At 39.4% G+C, this 12200-nt stretch overlaps 1 protein-coding gene across 1 annotated transcript; it reads left to right on the top strand.

Moving 5' to 3' along the window:
* Positions 1-6712: 6712 nt before the first annotated feature.
* LOC139329536 (N-acetyltransferase family 8 member 3-like) lies at positions 6713-7381 on the top strand. The gene has a single exon (XM_070959916.1). It carries the CDS (start codon positions 6713-6715, stop codon positions 7379-7381), a length of 669 nt encoding a protein of 222 aa, XP_070816017.1.
* The last annotated feature ends 4819 nt before the right edge of the window (positions 7382-12200 follow it).

Here is a 12200-nt window from a genome sequence, read left to right on the forward strand (position 1 = left end):
TCTTGAAATAACACTGATCAGATACTAGGATTGGGCGGTAATCCAGTAATAAGGTATCCCACGGTATCTAAAAATAGCAACGGTATCAGTTTCATTACCGTCATTAAAAAAATGCTGCGCATATAGGTCTATAGGGGTCTAACATAATTGTAGCATCGTCATAACAAAAATGAAGTCCACTCGATTCTACTGATCAGCTACTAAACATTCCTCTCATGTTCCTCTTTATCAGTGATTTAAGCTTTTGATTGATCGATTACACATAACACTCTTATTTCTAAGCTATGTCTCATGAGCACTTTTATCTATGAACAAAAGTCACCTCTAAAAGTCTCAGGTAGCTCAAAGAGCTCGTTATTTGTACTGTATGTACTGTGACACCAGCTTGTGGACACTCTCTTGTTCTCATAAACTTACATACTGTTGATCGTTCTACTGCTCTTGTTTTTCTTGTAAACCAGAGTTTCAACCACTGCGATTTTACTTCACAAATGATTGATCATGTTTAACGTTCACACAAAATCATTGTAAGAAATAAAACCACAGCCAAAGTTTGTACTCTGTGGTGTGTTTTGCTTTATAACACATCGTCACCACTCACATGCTTTGACTGCACTTTTAAATGCCCTTGACTGCCCTCATGGCAAAAAGCAAATGTAATGCGCTATAGGGGTTTTACAATCTGTGTAGCATACAACATCCAATATAGAGACTATATAGTAAATGGGGAGCCACAGTCTCGAGAAGAAGTCCAATCAGGCAAAAACACCTGGGTGACCCATGGGTGTTGTAGGTGCCATATGCGGATGTAGTCAGGTTTGTGTGTGTGTGTTGGCTTCAGCTATCTGTTTTGTATCATTCATGCACGTCATGGCGGGGGGTGTGGTCTAGGAGCAGTGATTGAGTGATTGAATGAATGGGTATATTTACCTGTGTTCCGCGGCGGCGGCATGGAGAGGGGATGAGTAGGGAGAGCGTATTTTTTGTTGACCGCTTAAATTAACTGCAAACTAAGCCCTTAGAACATCTTGCCTTGCCTTGCCCTGTTTGTCTGTTTGTGCGGCGTTGGAAATAAATACGAACTCAATCAAAAACATGGAAATGGCTTGTTGTTTGTGTAGCGAGTCAAGAATGCAAAGCTCCCTCACTTAGCCTCTCGGTGACTTTGTTTCCGTTTTTGAGTCACTATAGGTGTGTAATGCCTTTAATGCTGCCAAACATTATTTATTATCACCATCAGGATAATCGCTGGTTCAAGACAAATCCCTCATTCTGCTGGATAATTACATGCAATACATATTGAGTGTACTGTTAAACTGTTCTACATAATAAAGAAAGCTTTGCTTGTGGATCAGTCATGACTGCAGTCGTGTGACGGTCTTTCTCACAGCAGAAGTTCAGACTTGGTTAAATGCCGTAACCCTCTCCTGTTTTACACAAAGAGATTATGGTTTATGGTGCAGACAATAATCTCATTAAATCTGTTTGTTCTCTGACAGCTTCGGACAGGACAATGTTCTTCAGGAATCGTGTGCAAGTCTGTCATTTTGTCGAAAGGCTTCACAAACGTGTTGTCACAGGTCAGGCTTGTAAATTAAAAATTAAATGAAAATTAAAAAACAATCCCCAGTGCAGCTTTATTGCTTTTCTTCCCTTTTCTCTTCAGGCCTATTTATCTCTTTATCTCAGTTCAGTATTTCTTTTAGCACAAATTTCTCAGTTTAGCATTTCTTTTAACACAAATTTAACTTGGATAAGCATAACATTCAGCATGGGGCCGGACTTCAGTGTCGGACCTTTTTAACAAATCATTGAAGTTCAAACCATGTCAGAAGTTTACACAATTATCTGCACTATTGAATGCGTTATACCCGAACAGAACTGGCCCGTTTGCTGCAGGCTTTTGGACACTCTGTTGGTATACTTTCAAATCAGCTCCATGATTAGTTGCACTAAGTGCTATAGAAGGCCATTTTACATGTCACTGATTCTACTCTTTTTCTCAACCAACGTTTCTGCCAGGATTTACAGAAAGCACTCTCATGTAGCCAATTTTAATCATGACATCTCTTTTTCATCTCACAGTTCTCTTACTATTCACTTTCACTTTCTTCTTATTGTACTTCAACCCCACCATAGGTCTATTTTACCAGTGTTCTCTTTGACTTCCCTCTCAATCACTCACATAAATTTAGTCATATGCCAAATGCAGAAATTTGGTATAAAAACAACAGGTTTTCTGCTGACCTTTCTTAAAATGGCCGCTTTGTGAATGATGAGAAGGCAGGACATGGAGTCCGCCCCCACTGAAAAAATCCAGTCCAGGACGTGCCAAAAAATCCTGGTCCTCTCTGCAATCACGTCAGGGTCACCACGTGAGCATGGTCGTTTTTGCAGAAAGCGGTCAGGAGATGTTCTATCTTCAGTTAAGGATATTTATTAACACACTGATAAAATAGCGAACATGTACATGGATCTCAGTCTTTTGGGAAATCGCAGTTTGCAAGCAATTAGCTGCAACCACCTGCCAGAATGAGAATGCCCGACTTATGATTATACAGGGTTTTAAAAAGAAATGTGCAGCTATCTGATTGGTCAAAACAGGTGTTGATCATCGTGGTTTAGACTTTAGTGCTCCCTCCTTGGTCCACAGGCTGGTCCCAGCCTCTTGGCACATGACCCATCCAATAGGAGACAGCGCCCTGAAAGAGAAGATAGCTAGACACCCCCCCCCCCCCCATGTAAATTATGTGTTACCTGACACGAGATATGTTAAGTTTCGTTTTCTGAGGTTACTAAAGGTCATATTGCCTGTGTGGCTATGTGTGTATAGCTTAAAGTTACTGGAGGGCATGTTGGTTGTGTTACCATGTGTATGTAGCTTATAAAGAGATGAGAGTAAATATGTAACTGACAGTTTCTACTCAAATAAACTGAGTTTGTATTACTTAAACATGTGTCCGTTCTTTACATGAATTATGAAGTCTGAGTACACTGATAAAAATACGGGGCTTGATCTACTTAAAAAAAGTAAGGCAACTTTTTGCATCATTTTATCCCGCAGATCAAACAAAAGTAATCTTTGTACAACATTCATTTTGCAAGTAAAGTCAACTTACTTTTGCAGGTGATGTCAACTTACTTTTGCAAACAAAGTCAACTCAATTGTAGTAAGTTGACTTCACTTGTAAATGTAAGTTGACTTTACTAGCGAATATCATCAAGTTTTGCGTGATGGCAACGTGTTGACATCACCATCTGCCAAAAATCTAGTTTATACCAGTTTGGACAGAGTATGGCATTGGTGAGCTCTGACCTTTTTGAGATAGAAAAGAGACGGGACAGAACTAGACACAAAATTCAGCTGTAATGAAATTTTCGACAAGTGAAGTTTTAGCAAGCAAGTTGTTGGACCCACGTTTGAAGCCACCGGTGAATGACCTTAGTTCAGCCACAAAACGGTAAGTTGGAACCTGGTAACGTTACTGGTTGCATGCTGTTGCAGTCCCGACTGCTAGCTTACTTTGTTACAGTATTAGCAAGGTAGCTAACCAGGTAGCTAACTTGTATGTTGCTTCCAGACAGCTAATGCAAGCTGAGCTGAGCCAGACAGTGATGGCAAACTGAGGCTTCCTGAACCACTGAAGCTTTGCAGCCTTTTTCTGTGATTGTATATAATAAAACATTCATCTTTGTCACAGTTCTCTCACACGCCCATGTTTATGCTCATTTGTAAAATATTTTTTTGATTACAGATGCCTGCATGAACACCACAAATAAAACTTTGTTTTTGTGCTTAGTGCAGGGATGTAGGACTGGAAATGTTACACAGGAGACACTGTTCCATTGGGTGGTGGATGAGAGTGCTCATTGGTTTTTATTTAGAAAAATATGTTTTGTTTTGTTTTTTAACAGTGTTAGGGCTCAGACAGTTCCCCTTCTTAGAAACAATCTCTCCAGCCTTAGAAAATACCCTTTCACATGGAACAGAAGATGCAGGACAACATAAAAACATGAGAGCCAGCTGGTAAAGGTGGGGATGTCGGCGTTTCTGTCTATTCCAGTAGACAAGGGAATCTTCTGTTCTTGCCAGGTTCACCACTGCTAAATAATGATCCACTGTGGCATCTGCTGCGGCACTTAAGCTTCTTCTACTTTGATCCAGTGTTGTGTCCAGCAGATGCCAAAGGTCATCTAATAAATGTTAAAAGAAAAAACATTAACAGTGGCTCACATTACTACCAATTAATGTTAGTTTTGACAAAACAAAGAAACAGACCACTTACTGTTGTTCATGGATGTTATTGATATTGAAGGTGTTTCTGAAGAGGCTGCTACCTGAGCTGGGGTGTCTGAATTTACTGCAGAGTTCCTGATAATGTTGGTACATTCATACTTCAGCCTTGTTACAGCCTCTTGAAGTCTCCCCTGACTTAAGAAGCCCAGTTTCTTAAACCTTGGGTCCAGTAAGTGGGTAATGTTATCACACTGATGATTCAACTGTTTATGATGTGCAAATAAAATATATTCACATAGCTTATTGTGAGCAACCATGTCAAAATATTCCCAGACAGGAGACTTCCTCTTTCTTGGAGGCTCCATAGAAAGAGAGGATGAAATATCACAGTGTACAACACTGTAACCCTCCAGCTAGGTTTGGTGTAATTGTATGTACCCTAACTAATAGAAACTAATACCAATAATAATACTATGACTATTGATAATAATTGTTATGATGGCACTAGTTCTGATCTACCTATATACTTCACTCGCTAATAATCTATTTATATAATCTACTGAACTCGCTGCTGACACGTTGAAACCACCACACTACCATAAACGCCGACACACCCACAGAGCCGCGTGCGTTTCGAACCTGCCTTATACGAACGCGATACCCGAAATAAGACAGTTCGATCACCCACACAAACCAAGGCCTCGCTTGTCGTCGGTCACGTGATTTCCACAAGCGCGATACAAGCCTCGAAGCGGGGCTTTATCTGGCATGCTCTGCACACTCAGCTGGAAGTCTTCACGTGCTTTTAACATGTCACCGAGCTGACTTGTCCGCCTGACACTTCTTCCTCTGTTGCTTCCAGACAGCTGAAGTTGAGCGGAGACGGTGGAGCAGCTCACAGGTCTAACTTGACGTTACAAACATCCTGGTGCGTTGCTGCACGCTCGCTCACATGATTATTTAGCTAATTTTAGCTAATTAGCTTTAATTTCTTGATTTATTCATTTTTTTTGTTCGTTGGCTATTAGTCCCACTCTTGGCTGTCGTGCCTCTTCAATGTTTTGTCATTTAGTTCATGCCTGTGTGGGCTCAGCAGTGTGGCTGTTGTGTTCATCTGGAAAACCAATTTCAGATAGTTCTTTTCAGAAGCTTTATCCTGTTAGCTGTCATTTTTCCTTGGTTCATCAATGTAATGTTGCAGTATGTATGTATTTTACATGGCTGTATTGATTGAAAGACATTTAGAGTTTCAGGAACTAAAAAAGTTCCTTTTTTTTGGATCAATGTAATGTTACAGTGTATGTATTTTACACAGCTCTATTGATTGAAAGACATATTTTGAGATTCAGGAACTAAAAAAGTTAAGTTTGGTCAGTTAGAATATACAATTTATTTGAATTGATAATGGAGTAATGCTTACTAAACAAGGTAAGTTAAATGGGTGGGGAACGATTGTTTAAACTAAGTATCTTCAGTTACCATAACTTGGTTATTAGTATATTCAACTTAAATGTTCTATTCTATTCCATTAGGAGCTTCAAGTACATTGAACGTAATCCACTTCACTTACTCAATGCTTCATTACTTAAAAAATTTAAGGCAACGAGTTACCTTGATTTTTTTTTAAGTAGAGTCTACTTATGTGGGTTTACAGTGTACACCAGTAGGGGGTTGGACTTAAATGAGATGCAATGAGCAGCACTGTGTTACCTGGCTCTCCGGTAGGTGAGACTCTTTCTGGCTGGATTTCTCACTAAACGAGTTTGAGAAGTGCCTTCTTCAGATATTTTCAGATTTCCATGTGTTAGACATCGTTGGAAAGCTTAGAAACTACACTTTCAGAATCTGTAAATAACTCAAAATGCCCCGCAGGAGACTTGTTGCTGGTTTTATCATGGCTGGTAGTTTAAAACTATGGGTTTAGTAACCATATTTTTTATGTGGGTTACATGAGCAAGTAATACAGCACATAACTCATAGAGTTAATATTTAGAAGTTTATTATTTAATAGAAAAAACAACTGTTGCAAAGTCCTTGTCTTAATCATCTACTGCATTAATGCCCTTATCCCAAGCTGTTTCCATATACAGATCTCACAGATTAAAGACTAAAACAGTGATAACACAATGTGAATCTCATATATATAGAGAGAGAGCTGAAACAGTCTGCAGGTTCTAGCTTGCCAAGTGTGAGGATTTGCTGCTTTTCTTTGTCCCATGTGATAATAAACTAAGTATTTTCTTATCTGTCAAATAAAACAAGGAATTTGAAGATGCAGCCTCAAGCTCTGGGAAATCATAAGAGGCATTTTTCACAATTTTAAGACTTTTTATTGACAAAACAATTACTTGATAATCAGATACATCAATAATAACCATTAGCTGCAGCATTAAAGAGCTTATACTTGGGGATTTAGTGCAACAAAATTTTCACATGTGAATTTTTCATTTTGTTTGCCTCTAGGTCCTTGTGATCATGCAGCTGGTGATCCGTCGGTACCGTCCGTCAGACAAAGACGTGGTGCTCACCCTGTACAGCACCGGCATCCAGGAGCACATATCAGTGTGTTTTCACAACGCTATGACCAGCCCTCTCTATGTCACTGTCACCCTGGCTCTGTGTATTGCTGGCTACCTCCTCTGCTCTGTGTTAGGGGCTGTGGTATTTCCAGGTGTCTGGGTGGGCCTTGTCTACTACTGCTGTTACTCGATATATTCTTGCTACGTCCGGGAGAAACTCCAGACGGACATGCAGGACATCCCTGGGAACTATCTGAGCAGACCGGATGACTGTTACTGGGTGGCAGAGGCTGAGGTTGACGGGAAGGCCCAGATCATGGGTATGGTGGCTGTAGTGGGGAAACAAAATGGGGAAAGAAGATACGGGGAACTGTTCAGAATGATCGTCTCACCGTTGAGCAGACGGATGGGTCTGGGTGCCAGGTTGGCTCATACTGTGATTGACTTCTGTAAGGAACGAGGCTTCTCTGAGGTGGTGCTGGAGACCACCGCCACTCGGACCGCTGCTGTGGCTCTGTACAAGAAACTGGGGTTCAGGCAGGTCTCATACACTGAGCCAACGGTTCCTGCTTGGATGGCAAAGCTGGCCAAGGTCACGTTTTTAATAATGAAAAAACACCTGTAGTCTTGAAATAACACTGATCAGCTACTGTAACATTCCTCTCATGTTCCTCTTTATCAGTGATTTAAGCTTTTGATTGATCGATTACACATAACACTCTTATTTCTAAGCTATGTCTCATGAGCACTTTTATCTATGAACAAAAGTCACCTCTAAAAGTCTCAGGTAGCTCAAAGAGCTCGTTATTTGTACTGTATGTACTGTGACACCAGCTTGTGGACACTCTCTTGTTCTCATAAGTTTACATACTGTTGATCGTTCTACTGCTCTTGTTTTTCTTGTAAACCAGAGTTTCAACCACTGCGATTTTACTTCACAAATGATTGATCATGTTTAACGTTCACACAAAATCATTGTAAGAAATAAAACCACAGCCAAAGTTTGTACTCTGTGGTGTGTTTTGCTTTATAACACATCGTCACCACTCACATGCTTTGACTGCACTTTTAAATGCCCTTGACTGCCCTCATGGCGAAATGCAAATGTAGTGCACTATAGGAGTTTTACAGTCTGTGTAGCATACAACATCCAATATAGAGACTATATAGTAAATGGGGAGCCACAGTCTCGAGAAGAAGTCCAATCTGGCAAAAACACCTGGGTGACCCATCACCATCAGGAAAATCGCTGATTCAAGACAAATCCCTCATTCTGCTGGATAATTACATGCAATACATATTGAGTGTACTGTTAAACTGTACTACATAGTAAAGAAAGCTTTGCTTGTGGATCAGTCATGACTGCAGTCATGTGACAGTCTTTCTCACAGCAGAAGTTCAGACTTGGCTAAATGCCGGAGCACTCCTGTCCTCACACACTACCCATGTAAAGAGATTATTGGTTTATGGTGCAGACAATAATCTCATTAAATCCGTTTGTTCTCTGACAGCTTCGGACAGGACGATGTTCTTCGGGAATCGTGTGCAAGTCTGTCATTTTGTCAAAAGGCTTCACAAATGTGTTGTCACAGGTAAGGCTTGTAGATTATAATGATAAACAGTAGATGGCGACATTCACCTAAATTACACTTGTCAATGATGCCAGTCAATAGTTTCTTATTATTCAGGATTTACAGTACAGGATAAAAAGGGCCAACTTTAGCAGCTGCACCATTAAAGTGACGCTTACATGCTTCATAATTATAATCCAATGATAGAATAAATGTGATTCTGAAATGGACCATTTTGCATAATGAGTACTTTTACTTTTGGTACTGTATATTTCAATGGTATTACCTTTCTATTACCTGCACTTTTACATACTTTTAAATTCATGACTTTTACTCATAATTCGTATTTCTACACAGTGGTATTAGTAGTTAAACTTAACTAAAAGATCTAAGTAGTTTTTCCACCGCTGTTAGGATTTACCTTTTGTCTTTTCCCAGTGTTTTCTCTTTCCCTTTTTCCCTAGTGTTATTTGTCTGTTTGTCTGTCTCCCCTGTCTGTCTGAGTCGGGGCAGGTCTTTCCTGAGGCGTGTTAGAGCTGAGTGCCGGCAGTATTTAGGAGAGTCTCTCTGGACATGTGGTTGCCAGTTTGTCCTGATCTCAACCGCGTGCACGTCCTGTCCTCGAGTGAGTAATGCCTAGTAAGCCCTTGTCAGCTCTGCCCTTTTTTCATTGTACGTGTCCTGGAGTTTTTGACCAGTGGATTTTTCTGTTGAGATTTTGGACTCATGCTTTTGTTTTTCTGCTTTCGTTTCAGTGCTCTCAGTCCCGCTCGGTGTGCCTCACTGCCTCAATAACCAGTGTAGACCTCAGTTATTTCCACTCAGTGTGAGTACGCTTTGTGTTCTTTTTTTTGTGATAAATTGCATTTTGTTGTGACATTGTCTCCATGTTGGTCTGCTCCTTTGAGTCCGCAAATTATTTTTTACTAAGGATAAAATCCTAATAACCGCTGGCATTGAGAAACATGCAACTTCTCATAGTCTGGGAATATTCTGATAAATATTGTGTGTAATTTTTTTTTAACTTTATTACTTTAATGGAAAATGTCAAACACATATACAATACAAATAGATTAGTTGAAATATAATGGAGATGCATAAATGATCAGAGTTGAGCACATGGTGATCTTTAGCTAAAATACACACAATAATAATCACATCACTAAATACCACAGATAAATACTGCAAATATTTCATCAGTGTGTGAGATATTCTGTGTTCATTGACTCCTGTGTGAGCATGCACCCTGAAATGACATGACAGCAGTTGTTTTTGGTGAGTCCTAGTTATGAATATTATATTCCATTTCTGTCAATAGATCCCCCTAAATCTTACACACTGGACATTAAAGAAATTTTATAATGCCACATTCTATGGTAATTATTATGGTATACTATAGTTATACATTGGTGCTATTGTGCTATACCACCATTAACAGTTGCTTCTTTTTGTATTGCTGCATTTCAAGTAAGGGATGGGCAACATCCCATTGCTTTCATCAGAAGTGACTCACCGTGATCAGATTGTGATCTTTAAGGGCCACGTTTTGGACCAGCCGAGACATTCGGTCTGTGCTGCAATCTCCTTCAGCTCAGCAGAAGTTCTCTCCTGAAAGGAAGAGGTGAGAGCCTCGTGATGATATTCTGTCTTCGAGTCTTTCCAAATGGAAATCATGAATGATGAATGGCCTGAAGCCAGGCAACAGAGATTAGACTCTTCAAGTCTTCTGTTAAAATATTTTGCTTTATTTTAATGTATATCACCATTATTGGAAATATTATCACATTTTTTCCTCATCCATCTTTACAATGATGCAGTCAAGACACCACTTTGCATCTGGAACCTGTCGGAGGATCTGTGGGAAACATAAAAAAAAGCGTGGACGTAATAATGCATGAAATGGTTTACATTAAAAATGTAACATCATAATCATACTAACAATGCATCTGTATCAACATGTTAAAGATACAAATATCGTTCTTAACATGATCACACTGGCACTCCACTCAAAATGTCAAGTAATTACATTGGAGAATATAACATGATTTTTTAAATCATTAAGTAGAAAATATCCCAAAACATATAATGTAAAAGCTCAACTTTAGAGTGTTTACAAAGTATTTGAAAGCCCCCTTTGAGAGGTGAAATCTATCATAGGCTTACATCTCTGTGAGTCAGTTCTGATCTATCTTCTTCTCTCTTCTCTTGTTGGTAAGAACACAGATCGTGAGAGAACAAGCATAAAGGAGATGCAGAGTCAGTCGTCTCCAGTGTAAAACTTTAAAATGGTGATTTTAAGAAGCTGAGGTAAGAGACACACAAACACCAGTGAACACAGCGTGTTGAGCAAAACTCTTGCCGTTGAAAATAAACACATCTCACAGAAAACTGGCTGTGATTTGTTGTCCATACCTGCAAAAGATTTATTAAAATGAAATATGCCAATAAATTCATCACTGTAGTGGCTTTCTTTAGTCAACCTTTTTTTAACTTCTTAAACACATCTAAGGACGACATGAGACGTTTTACGCGTTGAGTCGGCTAGGTGGCAATGCCAACGGTAAAACAACCGTGTTGCTCTGCCGTCACTCGTTTATTCATGAAACGGAACTTTCACAATAAAATTCCACTTCCTTTTACTGTCTCGCTAATGAACGGAAACTGCACAGAATGACAAAATAAAGCTCAAAGGGCAAAACAAACAGAAATAAAGTCTCACAAAAGGCTCAGCAATATTCCTTAACCCTAAATTTAAACTCTCACATTTGTGCTTAACAATAACTACAATTCAACAGTAAAAAAAACTTACAAATGATAAATGGCGCTTACAATCACATTACACAAAAGAAGACTTAAACATTAAAGTTGGCATCGTAGGTGTTCAGGGTGTTATTAGTGATAATGTCCACTGCAACACTCAGCCACTAAAAGCATTTAGCAATCCTGAAGCTAAACACAGCTCTGAGGACACGGCTGTGTTGTCCCACCTCCCAGACAAACAAAACGAATGCTGTATATAATGTTATAATGTTGTTGTTGTTGTTGTTGTTGTTTTCAATGACATTCAGACATGCATGCACACACACACATGCAGATTACAGTGAGACAACTGTTAAGCCTTATTTGTCTGTCAAACAGACTGCTTCCCAAACACAGTTCCCAAACTGGAATACATTTCAGAAATCAATGAAGATTTCAGGTTTAAGAATTATCTAATAAGATTATCTGTCTGGAAAAAAGAAAACACTCACAAGACTGTCTACAACATGGTTCATCTATCAGAGCTGATGTAGTAACCTCATAAATGACTGTTTGCTAAGCCCCAGAGTGACTTTTCAATGTTTTCAGCTGACAGCTCATTTTAAAACTCTGTAGTAGGGGTCTAAAATGTGCACTCGATGGCTACATAAATTATATATTGCTAAAAGAGTGAGGCTGAAGCTGCAGGCAAAAAGTCAGCATCCCCACCAGATGTTAAGGAACAGTACTGTTCCTTTTTTAGAGCTAGTTAGTCAATTTATGAACAACAACTTCAGAAAAACCGAAGAAACTTTTCAACATCAATCATTTAAATATGTAGATTTAAAAGTTTTTATCTCTTCATGTCTTGCAACAAACTGTGCAGCTGCAGCTCTTATCCATGTACGACCACATTTTAGTGCCTGTTTTTCTGCCACTGTTGTTCATGGATGTAGCTATCGGGAGGAAGAAGATGCCCCCTGTTCTTCATCCCACCTGCAAAGCTCTCCAACCAAAATACCGACTGACCACAACCTATGGACATTTTTGAATAGCTAATTAAATCTGCAGGTCTGGAACAGGCTGAGTGGATTTCTTCTTCTTCGTCGTCGCCGCCATATAATTATTCCTTCT

The sequence above is a fragment of the Chaetodon trifascialis genome, chromosome 3 (genome assembly GCF_039877785.1).
Source record: "Chaetodon trifascialis isolate fChaTrf1 chromosome 3, fChaTrf1.hap1, whole genome shotgun sequence".
NCBI lineage: Eukaryota > Metazoa > Chordata > Actinopteri > Chaetodontiformes > Chaetodontidae > Chaetodon > Chaetodon trifascialis.